General features: G+C 47.0%; 1 protein-coding gene across 1 annotated transcript in view; it reads right to left on the reverse strand.

The window, feature by feature from the left end:
* Positions 1-8,937: 8,937 nt before the first annotated feature.
* The window catches only part of LOC148019277 (uncharacterized), a 139,692-nt gene continuing 128,109 nt past the window's right edge, over positions 8,938-20,520 (reverse strand). Inside the window, exons 9-12 of the mRNA XM_087660871.1 lie at positions 15,987-16,078; positions 15,827-15,904; positions 9,632-9,720; positions 8,938-9,350 (exon numbers count right to left, since the gene is read on the reverse strand). Of these exons, the coding sequence (XP_087516997.1) occupies positions 9,219-9,350; positions 9,632-9,720; positions 15,827-15,904; positions 15,987-16,078 (391 nt within the window). The 3' untranslated portion in view covers positions 8,938-9,218. The remainder of the gene's footprint in view (positions 9,351-9,631; positions 9,721-15,826; positions 15,905-15,986; positions 16,079-20,520) is intronic.

Here is a 20,520-nt window from a genome sequence, read left to right on the forward strand (position 1 = left end):
TATTTGTCAATGGATCCATTTGCATTTTGTTTCAACTTGTAGAACCATTTTGTTTCAATGGCTTTCTCCCCAAAGGGCAAAGACACTAAATCCCATGTTTGATTCTTAGTGATAGAATCAAATTCAACTTTCATTGCTGCCATCCAATGCACACTCTATTGTGCATCCTCAAAACATTCAGGGTCCTCTTCATCAATGGTGCTTGTTGCCATAACAAACTCCATGGTATGTATAGTATTATGCATACGAGCTTGCCTTCTAGTACGACCAGCCATGGGTGCATCCAGATGACTATCTTTCATAGTCTATAAATACCATCTAGGCATTTGTCTTGCCTCCTGACTGTGCATAAGCTCTTGCTGAATTTCAGTTTCAGCACTTTGCTGAATATTCAGATCAGCCAATGGCTGATTTTCTGCATTTTCCAAAGGAGCAACTGGCTGAACATTGAGTTCACTTGCTGAAACTCCAGCTGAAACACCAAATGTAATGGGCAACAGCCCTTCAAATACATCACGGGCAACCTGATATGTGTCTAAACCAACCAAGGACAATTCTGATTTTTCATCAAATAGTACATCCCTACTAACAAACACCTTTTTAGAAACAGGATCATAGAGTTTGTAGCCTTTGCTTTCACAGCTATAACCCACAAAAATGCATTTGACAGCCTTGTTATCCAACTTTTTTCAGAGTACCTATGAAATGTGTGCATATGTAAGACACCCAAAGGTATGAAAGTGTCCAACAAAAGGTTTTCGGCTGTTCCAAGCCTCAAAAGGTGTCATTTTCTTCAAAGCTTTGGTGGGAAATCTGTTCAAAACATGGCAAGCACACATGACGACTTCCATCCAAAAACTGTGGGGCAAGCTCTTTGCCTTCAGCATACATTTGGCCATCTTCATGAGTGACCGATTCTTCCTCTCTGCAACCCCATTCTGCTGTGGAGTATAAGCAGTAGTGTACTCATGGACAATGCCCTTTTGCTTCGAAAAAGAATTCAGCATAGAGGACATGTATTCCCCCCCTCGGTCCGAATGGAGAGTTTTAATTTTACAACTTGACTGGTTTTCAACAAGTGCAATAAAAGCCAAAAATGCATCATTCACTTCTAACTTTTTGACCAAAGAGTAGACCCAACAAAATCGAGTAAAGTCATCAATAAAAGTCACAAAATAGTAACATCCTCCCAATGACTTTGTCTACATAGGCCCACATTTGAATGTACTAACTGCAACCTAGCTGTTGCTCTAAAAGCAACATTACGCGGAAACGAACAACAATGCATTTTTCCCAAAATACATCCTTCGTACAAGTGCTCAGAAGATCTCTCTAGTAGAGGTAATCCATCTAGCATATGTGTACGTTGTAAGAGCATCAAGCTGCCAAAGTTCACATGCCCCATCCTAGCATGCCATAACTCTGCCTGTATCATAGCAAAAGTAAGAGTGGATGCCAAGTACGTATAACCCATGACATAAAGTGCCTGTCAACACCAAAGTCATGTGTTCTTTGTCTCTCACCATGCATCTCTCATCATCAAATGTGACCTGCAATCCACAACGTGCCAAAGAAGAAATAAATAGCAGATTTTTCTTTATGCCTGGCACAAATAAAGCATCCTATAGGCGGAGAATAGAGTCGTCAATGGCTGTAAGCACAATCTCGCCAATACCTCTAACATGGTATGATGCATTGTTGGCACACTGTACAAACTTGTCAATTGGAGCTGCACCAACAGAAGCAAATAGGTCTCTGCGAGATGTAATATGCCTAGAAGCACCACTGTCAAAAAACCAAGTGCCTACATCCTCAGTAGAGCTAAATGCTCGATCAGCCCAAGAAGTGTCATAATTGCATATGTAAAAGCAATAGTTCCTGTCTGCAACAAAGGATGCGAACTCAGTAGCAGTGAAAGAAGCATCAGAAACAGACATTCCTTACTCCTCCTCCTTGGCAATGCGCTTTCTGCACTCAGTAATGTAGTGGCCTAGCTTCTTGCAATAATGGCATTTTTCCTTTTTGGCTTACATGCCCCCTTGTTTTTTACTTGCATGTGATGTGCTAGAAGTCCCAGAACTCTGCGAAGCATTCTTTACATGGCTGCCTTTGCCTTTATGTCTAGCCATAAAAGCTTGCTCGGAGGCTATGGCATCCACACCACTATTTCTTCTTGTTTGCTCCTCCTCTAGAAGAAAACTGACTAACTGAAGAAAAGTGATTGGCTGTGCGGCAATCCTCGTGGTGAGGGTTAAGGCCGTATGAAAAGCCAAGTACGAAGGATGTAATGAGTTGAAAGTGGTAGATATCATCTGTGCATTCGAATAGTACTCATCAACATTCATGAGTTGCTCATGCAAGTCCTGAATTTTATTCAAGTGATCCTGAATAGAATCACCCTCATCCATTTTCAATGTCTCTAGCTCATTCTTTAAGAAAGAGATGCAAGTCTCATTCTTGCCTGCAAATATCTACTCCAAAGTTAGCCAAGCTTCTCGTGAAGAAGCTGCTGAACGAATGTAGGGGATGATTGACCGCCGCTGAACTGCCAATGCAATCAGTGACAATGCCTATGCATCCCGTGTATCCCATGCTTTTTGAGCTGCGGATCTTTGTGGAAGTGGCTGAAGTGGAGAGGGCTGAGGTGCCCGTTGTGCATGTCCTCTTGGAGGAGTAGCTGGAGCCACAACTCCAAGTCTAGCTTCTTCTCCACTGACATAATCCCAAATATTTTTTGCCACAAGTACATTCTTCATCATGAAGGACCAAAGTGGATAGTTATTTCCATCCAATTTGTCCTCCTTGGATACATAGGTGAAGATATCTCCTCCCTAATTTGCCATGATTATTAATTACCAAAAAAGGCAAAAGAGCAATGTCGAAGCGGGACCCAACTGAAAATTTGAAAATTCCCAAACTTTCTACAATTAGTGTATAGAGGTGCACTCTGTCAAAACTGTCTGTATTGCATGCAATCCAAGGTGCAACCAGTGTTCAACAACATTGTACTAGCAAAATCCCCAAAATTTCTCACTTCAGATTTGTTCAAAACAGTCTTTCAGTGACTGTAACTGCAATACGTATGCCAATGTCCACAGAAAACATAAAAGCCCCAAAAAATTTTATGAATGTGCCCAAAAATTTTGCACCTACTACATAGGAACCCCTCCTTCCAGAAATTTATTCTAGAGAATAAAAGGATTAAAAAAATTGAAAACAAAAAACCTATTTGATGGCAGGCTATCGTTGACAACAGGCAGGTGTCGGGGGGGTGACGTGGCTGACGTGAGGACTGTTGGGCGGGCTAGACGTCAGAGGCTAGCGGGCGTGGCCTGACAAGAACGGCGCAGCACGCAAGGGCGAGGCGCTGGTCGAGGCGAGCGCAACACAAAAGGCGGGTACAGGCGGCGCTTCAGACGCAGATACTGTCATTGACAATAGGCAAGTACAGGAGGCGGATATAGGTGCCGCTGGCTACTTTTGACGAGCGTAGCGACTGACAATGACGGGCGTAGCGACTGCAAGCAGGTGTTGTGGTTGCTATTGACGGGCAGAGCGACATCACGTCTGACGAGTGGCAGGGCAAACTGGACTGGTGTGGCAACAACTGACGTCTAGCTCTTCAGACTGTGACTGACAGGCGTGTTGTCAGGATGTGGCCAATACAGCAGACTGGCATGTGGCACAAGGAGCAATCAAGCTGCTGCAGGTCGTGGCGAATTTGACGGGGCAGATTTGAGCTGAGGAGAACCTGACCTTCAACTAAACAGAGCCAATGCTCCTCTGATACCAAATGTGAGAATAAGGCAGGATAGAAGCTCAGCACAGAAACTCAGTAGATAGTGTGAGAGTGAAGCACAACACCCAATGCAACAAAATGAAGAGTGCAAACTGAAAGTACAAGGTACAACCCTTAAACCTTAGGGTTATAGTGAGTGTTTGTCGTAAGTGTGTGTCATAAGCACATACAAAATAACACCATAAGTCTAGGGGAAAAAACCTCTCCTACCAAGAGTAAAAAGTGCCTGTAAGTGTATGTCATAAGCACATACAAAATAATACCATAAGTCTGGGGAAAAAACCTATGCTACCAAGAGCAAAAAGTGCCCCAGTGTCCTACCGATCACCGACACTCCTATGTGAGCATGAAATACCTAACCATCTGAGCAGTAGTAGGGAAGTTGCCCAAGTCCTGTGTCTTCAAGAAAGCATCTCTACTTTCCTCCTCTCCCATCTCCCTTGGAGAGTGTGAATGATTTCTATCCAAATCCTTGATAGAGTCTCCACAATAGATACATCATGACTATATCTTGAAGTCCAGATGATGCTATGATATTGGCAATCAACTCCCATCAATAATAGTGCCCCTAGGTCCACTGTGATGCTATCTAATGATGAGAAAAGAAAAACTCCCCTGAACCTCCTCATAACCACATATTGGGCCTCTATTTGTGAACCCGGCCATAGCCCCCGAGGGTGCCACAATGGTCTCTGCTATGCCATGGAATACCATCCTGAGAGCTCTCCTCCATGTCTCCTAGGCTCTAGGGTAGTCCCATAGGTAATCTCCGTGTCTCCTTTGGCTCACCGCACCTTGCACATGCTATTGGGTCCCTAAGCCAAGTGCTACCTGCTAAGCTCCTATCAGCTACAAGCCATAGGAAGAGAAAGATCTTCCTAGGCCTAAAGCTATCATGTAGGCTTCTCCAAACACCATATAAGAACTCATTTGAGATTCCCTCTTAGTGCCAATATATGGGGAGGGGGAGGTAGGGGTGTTTGGCTGCTGGTTGTGCTTTGATCCTACTCATTTTATCATTTTCTTAGAGACTACTAGTGTAGCCAAAGCAGGCCGCGTCACATGGTCTATCAAGGAATAGATCCATCCATACCCACTCTCATAGATCCCACTATAATCTCTATAGAGGCCCCCTTTGATCAGCTCAATATCTCCATCTGTCTACAAGACAAATTTCCATCTAGGTCAATGTGCCACTTCCTCTCGAAGTGTGCCACTACTTTGTTGGAGCCTCCAATGTACGTTGTTTGGTGAAGGTCCTCTCACTTGAGGCAGCCATCCTCCTCAACCATAAAAGTGAATGTCCTATCTTTGGTAGTCGCAATGAATGCTAGAAGAATGTCCCCTCTAGAAAAGAGACTGATACAAGTCTGAGAAGTGTCTATATCGATCCACCAATTTGGTGGAACTTCCTCTACCACAGCCTCAATCATAACTTTGGCTCCCTTAAGACCATATGGTCGTTGTCTCAAAGTCTCCTACTATACCTCAAATCAAACCAATCTCCCACTGATGCAACGATGTCTAGAGAGAATCTCCCCTATGTCAAAGATGCCCTCTGTCGAAAAGTGTGGCCTGACTCTGGTCTCAAATAGTGATCAAAGAGAAGAGGTTGTCTCCTCTTTCCTTCAGCTATAGTCGAGGGTAGGTGGTGAAGTCCCAATGATATAGACCTCCGTGCTCTAATAATGGCAACCACAAATCTAACCTCAAAGTTTCTCCCTAAGCCTTTGTTTCTGATCTCTTGAAAAATCCAATCCATGTTGGGTTGCCATGGTCCTCCACATGTAGATGTCATAGCCTACAGCCTCCCTATCAAAAGTTCTTTCCAGGGTTCCTTGCTTGGAAGCAAATATCCCTAACAATGACCTTAGCCAATAAGGCTTTGCTTTGGCTATCTAAGTCTATAATCCTCAATCTTCCCTAGATCTAGGCTGTATGATGACATCCCACCTTCGATCTTGTTGAGCTCATGTTTCCTCCCAATCAAATGAAATTCATGATAAGGTGCTTCACCTAGCTGGTGCATGACTTGAAGACTGCCCATCCAGAAGTGATGTACCACATGGTCGCAAGAAGAACCTGATTGGCAACCACTACTCTCCTTGCTAGTGAGAGTCTCACTAAGCTCCAATAGAGAACCTTCTATCAAATGCTCAAGAGGAGAGGTCCCAGCTGCTGCTCTGAGATAATGTCAATCCCCACATGGCATCCAAGATACCTCACAATGGTCCTGTAGAGAACCCATGTGAAATCCTCATATGCTCTCCCCTCCGGCTGCCTAGCATCGCATACCCAGAATCCATAGGACTTGTGCTAGTTAATTAAGGCACATGCTGCTCTGTAAAATATCACCACGACCATTACAAAGGCCATAAAGTTACTCTCATTCCCATCTGGATAGATTGTTGTGTCATCATCAAACTCAACATCAAGAAGCTCCTCAAACTTAAGGATAGGTAACCTGATGCCTCTAACACTTGTAGATCTTTAGCTCATGGCCTTGGCTACAATTAAGAACAAGAAGGGGGCTAATGGACAGCTCTATCTAACTGACCTTTGAATGCTGAATCTGTCTCCTCTCATCTTACTGGTCATAAAATGTCTATATGATGAGGAGTAAAGAGCCACTATTCCCTCGACCCACTACTCTAGAAATCCCATCCTTAGTATCATACCCTCCAAGAACTCCCAATCAATGCAGCATACCAAATTATCTGGGCGTGATGCATCAATTTTACTTCCAACATACTGAATTTTCTTCCACTCATGAGCTCGAACAGATGCTTCATGATCTCTCTTCTGCCCACATTAATGCTTTCCTTTCTCTATCACAAAGCCAAATTCCTTGCAGCTTGACACATTGCTGCAAGGTTTCAACAAACCTCTCCCAAGGATCATCTTTCATTGACCTCATGTCTCCTTTGAGGGCTTCAATAGCGCCATAATGTTGAGGGTTAATTGTCGACAGCTTGTGCCTGCCTTCAATTTTGCAGAGCTCAAACGAGCTAAGCTGCAGCAAGTTTGGAACATGGCCAGACAAAGGGCAGTCATAGTTAACTTTACTGCTTACTAGCTGCGGGAGCCATGCTCCACCTTCTGTACAATACCAGTGGTCAAGCCTGGCTGAATAGCCCGGATGAATATGAGTTAAATGTGAGAGCTGCACTGCTAGCTTGAAGGTCGTCCTCAATATCTTGCCAGCCCCAGCTGTTGACAGGCCATTCCCATTCCTCCATCTCTTTCCATTGAATTTTTGCTGCTGTCGTGGAGGCATCTTGCTCATTGAGAACCATGTTAAAATCCCCACCAATCAAGCATTTGTCTATATAAATATTGGCTAAAACTGTCCATTGCCTTCTCCTAAGTTTGGCTTCATTAAATCCATATGCAATGATTATGTCAAGTGAGGGTTTTTCCCGATCCAAAGTGGTTTTTAGTAATCTCCCATCACTAGAGCTGAATTTCACCCTGGATTCCTACTGGTTTTTATGGTGGTGATATATCCAGATTCTCCCTCAGAGATTCCTTGAACAAAGCATGTATAGTCTTTGTAGAAAAATGTTGAACCACTTGAATGATGCATTTTGTGCTCCAGGATTAATATCACATCAAGTTGGCATTGGTAGATCCATTTCCAGAGGAGAGATCTCTTAAAGTCCCCATTTAAGCCTTCAATTTAGCAATGTCATTTCAATTTGTTCCATCACTATCCTGCTGAGTTGGATTAGTTTACTTGCCTTTTTGAATCCTTTCTCTGCATTTTCCAGCATCCTGTGTTCATTAACCCATGGAGCACAATCTAATTTTTGTCATTAATTTGCAGGTATTATCTATAGTAGTGGCCCTAGAGACCAGTTATAGCAGGCGCCAGTAAATTTGCTCCAAGAGAGCTTAAACGCAAGCTCCCCCACATAGGGGACATCCACATCCAAGTATTTCAGTTGTTGCTCTGAAGTATCCCAAAGCCAACAGAAACAATTTTGAAAAGGGGCTTGCCACAGGAGGTAGTGTAAAGTGGCTTTCCAAGCACCTTAGCAGTATTAGGTAAGAGATTCCACAAATACGCAGGCAAGTCAAGGATTTCAACCCCTATTGGGCATTCTTTCCTGATATAGTCTTTTTGGATCTCCACCAACTGCAGAGGCATAATATAAACCAGGTCGAGCCCCAAAAAATACACACCTTGCTCTTGCTTCCCATCAAAGACAACCTCGAAAAAGCCTTGCCTCCATAATAAATCTGCTCCACAACTTCTTCAGATTTAAAAATGGTGTTGAACCAAGCTGCCACTTCCGTGGATTTAGGAGGGCATCCTGTGAATAATACTAGCACTATTCTTGTATTGAACCTGAGCACATTTAAGCAAACTTTATCAACATCAAGCACAACTTGTTTAGGAGGTCCATCACCTTTTTCTTCTATATTACATCTTATTGAAGCCATCAAAACCTCTGACACCAATTGAAAGCTCTGACACCAATTGAGGGTTGGCCTTGATGCACATTTTGTTGTCTTCTTCTATCCCAATGAAGCAGTCATCAGGTTTGTTCTTGGTTCAGCTTCAGTTTACATTTTTGTTCAAACATTCTCTTTCTTTTTAAGGCAATAATCTTGAGAGAGCCCTTGCTTATTGGAATTAAAGTAGGGCTACGAGCTCTTCTTGGATCCTCGCCCTACTTGGAAACAAAATGCAGGCTAGCGCAGACTTACTCACTGTTTAAAGGGATAAAGGTTGCAACAAGCTTCTAACAAATCTTTTGCTCAGATCATGGTGCTTTCAGCACAATGCTTACAAATGTGCAACTGTAAAGACATTACTGTTACTTTTGCATAGCTATTGAAATTAGTCATCCCATATGGTTAACATTAGAAGAAATTGTTTGATAGGAATCTTGTGCAACATGAACTGAAAGGCTCACAAACTCTTCAAAAGACTATGATACTTACCAGAAAAGTAAAGGAAGACCATTCGGACCTTTTAGAAAAGACATGCAAGGTCTACTAGTAGTGCCCTTCACATGAGACATTTAGGCTCCCCCTTGAAACTCTAGCATTGCCGCTCATGCTCAAAGATTAGTACACATATTTTGTAAGCACCTTATTGTTAATGAATTCTTACAGCATTTTCAACCATATCTTGTTGTTTAGTTGTTGCAATTTATATAGTGAAAGATGATGGAACGTTTCTTTTGCAAAACTTGTCAAAAGGAAAGATCGCATTACACAACTTAACAAGTGCTGAAACTTGAAGATTACAACAAATTTGATTGTAACCTTAAGAGGATGGTGATAATGCAAAAGATGGGAATACAGCATGCGCACCGCATGTGTGCACACATGCACACACATTGTTAAAAAAAAAGAAATGAGGGATATATTACATTAACCAAGCAAGGATTATGATTTGGACCCTTGATTAGATTGTGTCCATGTTGTCATTTTCTTGAGAGATCCTGTTGTTGACTCCTCTGCACACAGATCTGGTCAAAGTTACTTTAAGTGTGTTTGCAGCTGCTTTCTTTTGCAATTTTCCTACTGCAATTTGCACCTGCAATTGAGATACACACATTTAACCCTCTCCTAGTAACATAAGCAGTACTGTGCACTATAATTTTTACAGAAACTCCCACTATTATTCCCACAGTTTCTGCTCAGGAGGCACAGCACACATAGCTAGGTGAATGCCAGCCCAGGGTGTTGAACACTACAGGGGAAAAAAGGGAAAACAGCCCCTTTTCCCACATGGGGAAATGTCAATGACTTCTTGAGATAGATCACCCTTTCTCCACTTGTTTCATACCAAGGCTGGTGCACAAAATTCTGCATTACCTTGCCTCTTGTGGCTGCAGTTTTTATTTCGGAAGCACAGGACATTGTTTTGACTGAATTGTTTATGCAACCACCAGACAACCGAGATCCTGAAATGCCCAAATTTGCTGGAGTAAAACAATATCTGAATATGTCTACAAGACACATCATACACAAAGAATGGAGAAAAGAAAAAGAGGAGCAGCCCTGAACAGCATCAATGAGACTACAGAAGCAGTTATCATGTATTTATCAGACAAGGTATCATACGTAAGGAATGGAAAAAGGAAAAAGAGGAACAGGTTTGAACTGTATCAAATAAGAAAGCAGTAGTTATCAAGTAGTTTTCCAGAAAAAATATTCGTTCAAAATCAGAAATGAGTACAGACAGTAGTAGTTCTATTAGTTGGAAATCAAAACTGAATATAGACAGTAAGGCATCTGAGAGAGAGAGAGAGAGAGGTCCCGTTCCGCCCTCCGCTTCCTCCTGCGCCCGTCTGGCCCTGCGAGCCCGTCTGGCCCTGCGTGCCCGTCTGCCCCTGCGTCCGTCTGGCCCTCCTGCGCCTGTCTGGCCCTGCGTGCCCCGACCTGCCGCCGCCCCTCTGACCTGCGGGCTTGGCGCCGCCCTGCGCGCCGCCCTGACCTCTCGCCTGTCGCTACCCCCTGCGCCCCCTTCGTCGCCCCCTGCGCGCCTTTCGTCTTTGACCCGCCTGCGTGCTGCGCCGCCCTGCCCTGTGATTTCTTCGCCGTCCTGCCCTGTGCGCCGCCTGGCCCCTTCCCCCAGGGCAGTGCAGGCTAGACTGGATCCTGCGTGAAGCTGGGGACCAGCAATCCGTCCCTGCACAGGATCGACCTCACCTAACCTAGCTCGCCCTCTGCCAGGACGAGTGTGAAGACAGCAGTATGGCTGGCCTGGATATGGATTTTCTTGACTGGACGGTGGCAGCCCTTGGCCCTGATTCCGATGCAGAGGAGCCGGAAGATATGGTGCCATGCACGGAGGAGTTGCCGCCGAGTTCTGAACTGCCGCCTGCCAGCAAACGCTCCAAGCATACACCTGATGAGCCAATGAGTCCTCCGGAACGCTCCTATGCGCAAGTGGCCTCTGATCCTGTGGATTCGCAGGAAATTGACTGGGAACATTTGCTGGACTTCGCCAATACTCTGCTCGGCGATTATGTCCAGCATAATACCGAATCTTTTTCTGTTGCGGGAACGGATGATGTGCTGGAAGCCACGGTGGACCCCAAATCAGTCTTGCGATCCTTCTCGGTATTTTGTGACCGTGCAGTTATACTTTTCTTCACTGGCAGGATCCCAGTGCTTTCGCATATTCGCCAGTGGTTGCACCATCTATTGCAAGGGGAGTCTGTTGAGGAGATCTTCCTTGGACCTCGCGGCTTTTATGAGGTCCTGCTGAAATCGGAAACGCATCGCGCTGAGCTCCTGTCCAAGTTGCCGCTATTCTTTGATCGCCGCTTGGTCCATGTTGTGCCATGGCGCCCCATGGCCGACTTCCAGCGTCTGCTTCAACGCGAATGCCCGGTGTGGGTGGAGGTGGAAAATTGTCCGGCGGTCTATTGGCCCGTGTTGAAGGATGCGATGGCAGTTGTGGGAACAGTGCTGGTTCCCCCAAGCCTCAGGGCGATGAACCGCAACCGTTTATGCATGCTATGGGACATGGCCAGGAAAAGGCCCGCGTGGCTTCGCCTCAATTGTTCGGGCATGCATCCTTTGTATTTTCGCTTAAAATGGGGCAACTTTGCGGGCCACTGCTTTTCATGTGGTAAATTGGGGCATTTCATGGCCGAATGCCTTGAAAAGCAATCGTCTTCGGAGGATGCGCAGGTTGTGCTGCCCAAGGACGACATGGTGCTTGATGCCACGCCCCAGGAAGCCCTTCAGTCTCCTCATGTCATGGATAAAGGCAAACAACAGGTCCTGAGTGTGAATTCCCGTCGCACTGACTGGATTGAGGCACGTCCCAAAAAAGGTAAAAAGGTTGGATGCAGGCCTGGCGGATCCTGGGCCTACCGCTTTCCAGGATTCCGTGCGCACGTATACGCGCCGGAAAGAAATGGCCACTTCACAGCAGGCTGCGCGTCCTACGGCCCCGTCTGCCCCCCGTAATCAGTCTCCAAGGAGAGCCTATACCGACGGCCCCAAAGGCCCACCTGCCAAGCTGGCGTTCGATGCCAAAGGAAATGTTATTACACCCTGGGATCGGCGTTATCCCCGCCCCTCTCCCAAGGCAGTGGATTTCCCTTCTACCTCCAAAGCAGGTCGCCAAAATTATTTTGCAGTATTGGCTGATTTTTTGGATGAGGGTGTCCTGGATGCTCTCGCAGAAAAGGTGAAATCGAGGCAGCAGGCGCCTCATTCCTGACTTCCTTCTTTGAGCATACATGAAGATAGCCACGTGGAATGTGCGAGGCATTTGCTCTCGCCATAAGCAACATGCCATGTGGACCGTCTTGCATGAGAACCAGTGGGATGTATTGTGTGCAGTTGAGCACAAAAGTCACGGTGAAGAAGGAAAAGTGATGGATTGTCATGGATTCCGTCTGTTTTATGCAGGGACCCATGCTACGCACTATTCGGGCGTGCTGATGATTGTCCATGAGAAATATCAGTCTGTCCTTGTTAAAAATGATGTGCAGGGCCGCTTTCTAGTGATCGAAGTCTTATTTGAAGGAGAGATTTTATGGCTGTTGGGCCTCTATGCTCCGAATGATCCCGCATCCCGACAGGATCTTTGGTCCACTTTGCAGGGCTCCATGTCACTCGGCCGAAGGGGGTTTTTGATGGGAGATTTCAATATGTGTGTTGACTCTTCTCAGTCCACTTCAAGGCATTCGGTAATGGATACGCCGGAAAGCCGGGTGTGGAGTTCCTTTGCTTTGCACGTACTCAAGCAAGATCTTTGGTCGTGGCTTCACCCTTCTTTTTCAGGGTTTACTTTTCATTCCGCACAATATGCAACTACCTGGTCGCGACTGGACAGAATGTATATCATGCAGGGGGATGATTTTCTTCCCGAGATGCTGGAAATGAAGGTCTTGCGGCAATATGCGTTGTCGGACCATTTCCCCCTCCAGCTTGAGATGCGGGCACACTCTATTACACCTTTTGTGCAATTGCTGGATAGGCTCCCTTTACGTTTCAACTCCTCTTATTTGAAGCATTCCATTTTCCAGGGCTATATGCAGCAGCTGATTGAGAGGTTCTTATTGGACTTCGCCTCTGAGGGCTTGCCTTCATTTGCACGGCTGGTCTCTAATGTGCAGCGGGTTGCTCGCCAGTATGGGATCCATCATGCCTCACTTTGCCGCCGACGTCGACATGCAGCAGAAGACTTACTGGCTTTGGTCCGTTCCTTGCTTCTGGATTCCCCTGATGATGATTTTCTGCTGTCTCTGGAGAGGTGGTTGGCCCATCTTATTCAAGTGTTTCAGTTGAAATCTTATCAACAGGCCAAGCTGCACAACCTGACGGACACATTGCAAGATAGCGCCTGCCAGTCTCATAAGTTCTTTCGCGCCTTGCATGCGTCTCCGGCTCGCGAAAATATGACCAGACTCCAGGATTCGAAAGGTCGCATGGTCACGGATCCGCAGACCATTGTCACTATGTGCAGAAACTATTTTATGGAACTTCTTGGTTCTTCTTCCTCGCCTTCTAGCCAGGTTACGCATGCCCGCTCGGTCTTCTATCATCTGGTCCGCCAGCAGGTTCCAGTTGATATGCAAGCCACTTTGGAGACGGATATTTGCGAGGAAGAGGTTATGGACGTTTTGTTGCACCTGCCGAAGGATAAAAGTCCTGGCTGGGATGGTCTCACTAATGAATTCTTTCAGACCTCGGCCACGCAGTTGGTGAAGCCATTGGTGGCCATGTTTCAGCAAGTGTGGGAAACGGGGGTCATGCCCTCCTCCTGGAAAGAAGGCCTTATCAAACTAATTCCAAAGGTCCCTTCGCCGTCCAAGTTGCAACACTGGAGACCAATCTCTTTGATGGGCTCCATGTATAAAATCTACTCCAAAGTGCTGGCGAATCGGCTTCACAAGCACCTTCCAACTATTGTGCATCCTCTCCAATATGGTTTCATTAAGGGCCGCAACATTCTGCATAATATCTTAAATGTGTAAATGGCTATTGACTATGCGTGGCACTCCGGTCAGGAAGTGGTATTGATTCAATTGGACTTGGAAAAGGCGTTTGATTATGTGGACTGGTCTTTCATTGCAGGCCTCATGTCGGCTATGGGCTTTGGTACCCGAATGTCCCGATTGATCTACACCATTAGTGCTGAGGCTTCCTCCAGAGTTATGCTTAATGGTGGGGTTACAGAGCCATTTGTCCTTGCACGCTCGGTCAGACAGGGTTGTCCTTTGAGCCCTCTCTTCTTTGCCCTGGCGACTCACCCGGTCCTTTCAATGTTATCCTCCATGGCAGCCTCTGCTCAGCTGGCCGGGCTGTCTCTTCTGTTGGGTCAGCACTTCGTTAGCCAATCTTTGGCTGATGACACCTTTATGATTTTGCAGGCGGACAGGGACAACATTCGAAGGGCATTAGATGTTTGGACACTCTTTGGTCAAGCCTCTGGGCTTCGCATCAATGCCTTTAAGTCAGCCATTCTCAGTTGTACGGAGCCTGATTTACAGTCCTTAGGCTGGCAAGGCCAGGTGGTTTCCCGTGGCTCCATTGTCAGGCATCTTGGATACCCATTGGGGGTGGATGTACGGCCAAAAGACCTGCTGGAGTGGATTTCACAAAAACTGGCGGCGAAGTTTATGTATTGGAAGTCGCAAGTGTGGCCATTCCATGTCCGCCTCAAAGTGGCCCAGACAATCATGCTACCAATGCTAACGTATTTCCTGCCTTTGCTGCCATGGACGCCTACTACTTTGAAGGCCCTCACTCATCCCATCCGTTTCATGCTGTGGAAGAAGGATTCACTGCAGGCCGGCATTTCGTGGATTTCATGGTCACATGCATGTACCCCTAAGCGCATGGGTGGTGGAGCTATTTAGGATGCACACACTCATATGTTAGCTCTCCGTTGGTCCCTTTTTCGTGCCATGTGTGTGGATCATCACCCATGGACCATCATAGCCCGTTATTTTCTTGAGGACAGCGGGCTCCGCCATGGCAACACACGGCTTCGGGCCTCCTGGTGGCATGTCCTTAATGCTGACTCTCGTGTTTCCAGTCCCTCTTCCTCTTTGTTACTGCACTTGGTCGGCTCTTGGAAAGTGGTGCTCCAAAAGACCCGTTGGCACCCAGTAGGGGACCGCTTGCAGACTAACTCCTTTCAGTTGGAATTGTTGGCAGTATCGAGACTCCTTTCATGGGAAGATAAACATCAGCTCAGACCAAGATTTAATCGCATGGCCCGTTTAGGTGTGACGTCGGTTGCGGATGCTACCCTTGCCACTCGCAATGTCCTCGTATCGTTTCGGACTACTCGGCGACTCTTCAAGATCCCGCGTGGATACCGTGATTTATGGGAGCAGCTTTTGTCGGAGCTCCAGGGTAGGCAACCCTTTCCTGCCTTGGCTGTGGATCGCCCTTGGCAGGACTGGGACCTTGCAGGCCGCCTGAGTCTAGAAAAGGCCTCTACTAATCAGGTGTATCATCTTCTTGTTCAAGATCACCAATGGCTGGGAGAGAACGCTAATACTGTTTGGGGACTGCGGAAATCGCTGTCATGGTGGCAGAAAACGCTGATGGAGGGCTGGCTAAATAAGACACCTTTCAAATGCAAGGTTTTTCTTTGGCGGGTGATGATTGGTGGTCTTCCTCTGGCCTCGGCCCTTGCCAAGCGTCGCATCTCGAATGGCAATTGTTTCTTCTGTACCACACCGGCGGAATCGGCCCGACATCGTTTTCTCTCTTGCCCGCTCGCCAAGAATATCTGGTCTCTCTTGTCACACATTTGGCGCGCGGTGGTGGGGTCCTCGCTAACTCCTTTCGACTGGGTTTTTGTGCGCCCGAAGTATCCTGCACCGCCACAGTTGCATGAGAAGATCTTATTTCACTTTTTCAGATATTGGGGATGCTGGCACATTTGGACCACGCGCAATGCTTTTCTCTTTGATTCAGCCTCTAATGTACCGCGACATATTGCCAGGCCTGACAAAGGAAAGAATATACAGGGGAACAAATTCATGACCATTTACTATCGATTATGCAAATCATTTACAATTTTTTTACCAGGTTGGGTGAATTTCAGGACATTGTTGCTGTGCTTTCCGGCCTGGGCAATAAAAGCCTTAAGTCTGGTCTGCGAATCTGCACATGAAATTACAACAGAGGAGATCAGATTACACACAATTTCAGAGGTTTTGAGCTCAAATTCCAGCTACAATTTCACCTGCTGGTGGAGCTTTTGAGCCTTCTGCTCGCCTTCTGGTGTTCTGTAAGGCTTTGAGAAATTGCAAAACTGTCTTCTCATTTTTGAAACCCCTTTTAAAAGTGATCATTAAACTAAATCAGTCTGTTTTTCAAGAAAAATCAATTTTACTTGCGGTTTCAAGATGATTTTGTGATCTTTACAATTGCACAAGTATTCACTATACAACCATAGAATCAGGTTGTGATAGAAGGGTGAAATAGATCTTAAAGCCTTATTTCTTGTTTTCTTCCGTAGAGGTTGCTGAAATTAAAGAATAATCAGATGTATAAGAGGCTGCCTGGCCAGCATGCAAAAGTCATATTCAAAACTGGGAAAAACAAAACCCAAAAAAGCCAATAGTGTGAAACTAGGAAAGAGAAAACTTGTTGAAGCCCTTCAACAGTAACAGTATCCTACACCATCATGTATAAGTAGTGGTCAAAGTTGTGTGAATAATCTCTAACCGTGCAGCAGCCCTATCATGGATGACAACCCCTAGTGATATCATAGCCACTTGCCACAACAATGGCTTCTTACTACAACAAGCCTCTGATGCGACCAACATGACCATGTATGCCAGGTGTGCCAAAGTTTTGATTCTAAATCCAACTGTATAAATGCTTAACCTTTGACTTGGTTTTTAAAATTTTTTGGGCCATCCATAACTGGTCTTTTAAACACTTGCAAAGAAATCTTGGCCCTTCACTCAAATACTTCTAAAACACGAACATAGTGCGATGTTCATACCCCGCCTATATGACACTAAGAAACACAGAAGTATAATTCTTATGGTTCCATATATCTGCATATTGATACCATTTTCCCCATCTTGATTGAGAAGGATAGTTAGTTAGCATTTCTCTTATAAAAGAATTATCAATCCATTGCAACCATCCATCTTCGTATAGCTCCTATTGATAACATTGCCATTTATTGATAGGCATTATTTTTTCAGCTGGTTATGAATGAACTTACATATTAATAGACATCTCACGGGCTGGCTGCACTCTAAGGAGAATGTCTTCTACAAAGGCTGTAAAAAGAGCCAGTGTAGTAGTCTACAATACCAAGTGGCAAGAAAGGTTCGTATGCTTTCCAAGTTACTTTGTAAACTCATCTGTGAGGATCTGAATGATATCTATCCAAATATGAGTATCTTAAAGGTGGTGCTAAAGTTGGCACTCCATGGCTTCATTACATCTTGTGGTCCAACCAATGATGCTTAACAGAGCTCCAATTCATGGTAGTGTCCATGCACGGAGTGTGTATAACACTTGTGCTTACCTGTATGTGATAAGATATGCTTCCCTGGAAGTCCTCATATTAGCTCTCTATCTGTAACCCCAGCTACTGCTGTTGGAAGTATGGTGGGACTCAAGAGAGGTTGGGACCCAGGGGAGTAAGATAGAGAGTGCATATATAGAACATTGCAAGATCATGCACATAGATAGTAACAAGAAAAAACCCTAGAATGATGTACTAACTCAGCTAATGCTATTAAGTTGGTTTTGCAGTGGTAATCCTTTTTTGCAACATTATTTTCAAAGCCGTGTGTTTTATGCAAGGCAAAAATCTTGTCCAAATTGTATAGTGAAAACCCCATCAGACCTTGTGGATTACTAGGACCATAGATGACATTAGATAACCTTGAGTGCACGTCAGCACAAAACAGAAAGCTGAAAAATAAAACATTTGAGAAAGAAAAGAACAAACACACGAATTGGAAACGAGCACTTGCCGTCACGTCGCCTGCTACCCTCGCCCCCCTACTACTCCCACACGCCCACGCTCGCCCTGCCCATCGATTTGGCTGGTGCCCCCCCGTTCTCCGCCTGCGACCCCCGCTTGTAGCCCGTCACCCCGTCCCCGCCCTATTCGTCGCTTCACTCTACCTTGTTGCCCCGTCCCCGCCCTATTCGTCGCTTCACTCCACCTTGTCGCCCCGTCCCCACCCTGTCCGTCGCCCACACGACTAGCCACACCCGAAAAACCCCACCCAATTGCCCACACGACTGTCCCCCCCCCCCTTGCCGTTGATCCCCCCACCCTCCAATTGCTCCCTCCATCTGCAGCAACTCCCCCCCTCAGGTAGCACCGCGATGTGATTGGTAGTTCTCTCAGAAGGGACGCGCAATGGAAACCTCTGGTCAGACGCCGGCGCACTCAGCGAGTGCCCCCCAGTCAAACACCTTGCGCGTAGTCCTCTCTGAGGAACAGCTCTTACTCGTCTGAGCTAAGGAGCTGGAGCTAATGGAAACAACGATTTATGGTCAGGTAGTAAGACATTTCCTAGCCAGGGCCCAGCTTTGGGACTGGCTACACTCCACGTTGCGCATCGAGACAGCGCAGATCAAGGAGGTGGTCCTATTGGGCCAAGGGATCTTCATGGTCCGGCTCAGCTCGATGAACACAGCTCGCGAGTTACTCGCTAGTTCACCATATGCGTCCACGAAGGGGGTCATACACATGGTCCCCTGGTACAAGGGCTTTACTGTGGAGGCGTTTGCACTCCACAACAGGTTTCTTCGGCACCTGGTCACCCTTCTTTTCCCCGGCCTAGCGATTGAGTATCGCCAGTTGGTGGAAGATTTTGGACGGCTTTTCAGCACTATCCTTCCCGCGTCCTTCACGGATGCAATGATAGCTACAAGAGTCCCAAAGGTACAGGTGGCAGTGAAAGAGGTCAAGAATATCCCACAATTCCTAGAGATTGAGGCGGGCAGGCACTCCTTTAGGCAGCAGGTCATTGTGACGGGGCAGCCAGGGCAGTGCTTGCACTGCCACGACTTTGGGCATCAGGCAGTAGGTTGCACACGTTTCGGAGACAAGGTGGCTTCGCCGATAGGCCCGCAGGTGGACATTGATGGCTTCACACAGGTCCAGAGACGACAGAGAGGGAGACAGCAAGAGGGGCGCAGCCACCGTCTCAGACCCAGCCTCGACAGAGCAGGGAGCAGGTGGGCGTGCAATGCCTCCTCGGCAAAGCACTCCACAGGCCCCCCTGCTTTGCCTGCCCCACCCGGCAGGACCACAGCCCCCCACATCCACTACCCGCGCCATATACTACCTCTCCTAAGTCCCCACACCCACCTCTCTCCACATCCCATGCCCTCCCCACTGACCCTGGCCCACAACCCCCCACTTCGAGGACCATCAGCCGCAAGGTCCATCTACTAACACCACCAGATGGACCAAACTACGCTTTTTTTCTTCAGTCCTCTCACTCAGGGGAGTGGACGACCACACAAATAGAGGAAGAGTTGAAGAGTCAGGTGGTGGACCACACCTCCCAGTGGCTGGGAGAAGGACTAGCATTGTTTACATAGTAGTGGCCTGGTTGCATGATAGACATTAACTAGTGGGCTGGTGCCAAGGTCCCTCACCTGAGCATTATCTTTCAAGCCCCTCCACAGTGGAGAGCTCCGAGGGATGTGATCGAGTGGCCCTTGGCACAAGCGGCCCGTTTCTACCAGTGCACATAGTCTCGACTCTCAGCATGGCTGATAGATGCATTTATAGTACCACCTGGAACTTCTATCACCCCTATGGTCCGGTCGAGGGCCACCATGGGGGAATGGAGCTCACCATCCAAACCGGCGGCAACCATGGGGGAATGGAGCTCACCATCCAGACCGGCGGCAAAGCGTACCTGCATGCCTCATAGCTCCTCATCATCAGCAGCCTCCACACCAAACAGATGCCTATTCGGGCAGTCACAGGTTTCCCCATGAGCTTACACCTTGCATCCTGGAATGTGAATAGCCTCCACTACAATGGGGCACGTGGTTCCAGGAAATTGATTGTTCGGCAGGAATTGCAGCCTGCCCTTGCCGGACGGATCGACATCTTACTTCTACAGGAGCATAAGATCACCCCCACCTAGGCCCAGCAGGTAGGGAAGGTACTCCTAGGTAGCTCGCACACTTACTGGGAGCGCGCCATAGGTGCCCACGGTAGGAGTGGAGGCATATGCACCTCTATTGGTCCAAGTCTTACCGCTTGTGTTCGAGACCACAGGATGATAGTGGCAGGGAGGGTGCTATGGATCAGATTGGATATTGGGGACTCATGCCTTGGAGTCCTTAATATCTATGCCCCTATGGAGGTTAGGGCACGCAACAAGTTCTGGGTGGAGATCGCGGAAGGACTCCCAGAGGTGGACTCCTAGATTGTTGGAGAAGACTTCAACAACCTGGAGGCTTTGGAGGACCAGCAGAGCAGAGGGAGAAACTACCAGGCCATATCTGGGGAGGAGCAGGAGGCATGGAAGGTGTTTCTACTGGCAGTAGGAGCACGCGATGCCTAGAGAGACTCTTCCTTCCATAGGAGGGAGAGGTCACTGGACTTCTCTTGGGGATACAGGCAGCTAGGTGGAGTCCTATTGGAGTGGTTGGACAGGTTTTATGTGGGAGAGTGGGGGGGGCTCTCGAGGAGGCCAGATTGGGCAGTTGGCGAGCACCACATTGTCCGATTATTGCCCGGTTATCCTAACACTAGATCCCCCAGCATCTGC

Source organism: Lygodium microphyllum, chromosome 20, assembly GCF_053477565.2.
Source record: "Lygodium microphyllum isolate KBCC chromosome 20, Lygodium_microphyllum_v1.1.10, whole genome shotgun sequence".
In the NCBI taxonomy this organism is placed as follows: Eukaryota; Viridiplantae; Streptophyta; class Polypodiopsida; order Schizaeales; family Lygodiaceae; genus Lygodium; species Lygodium microphyllum.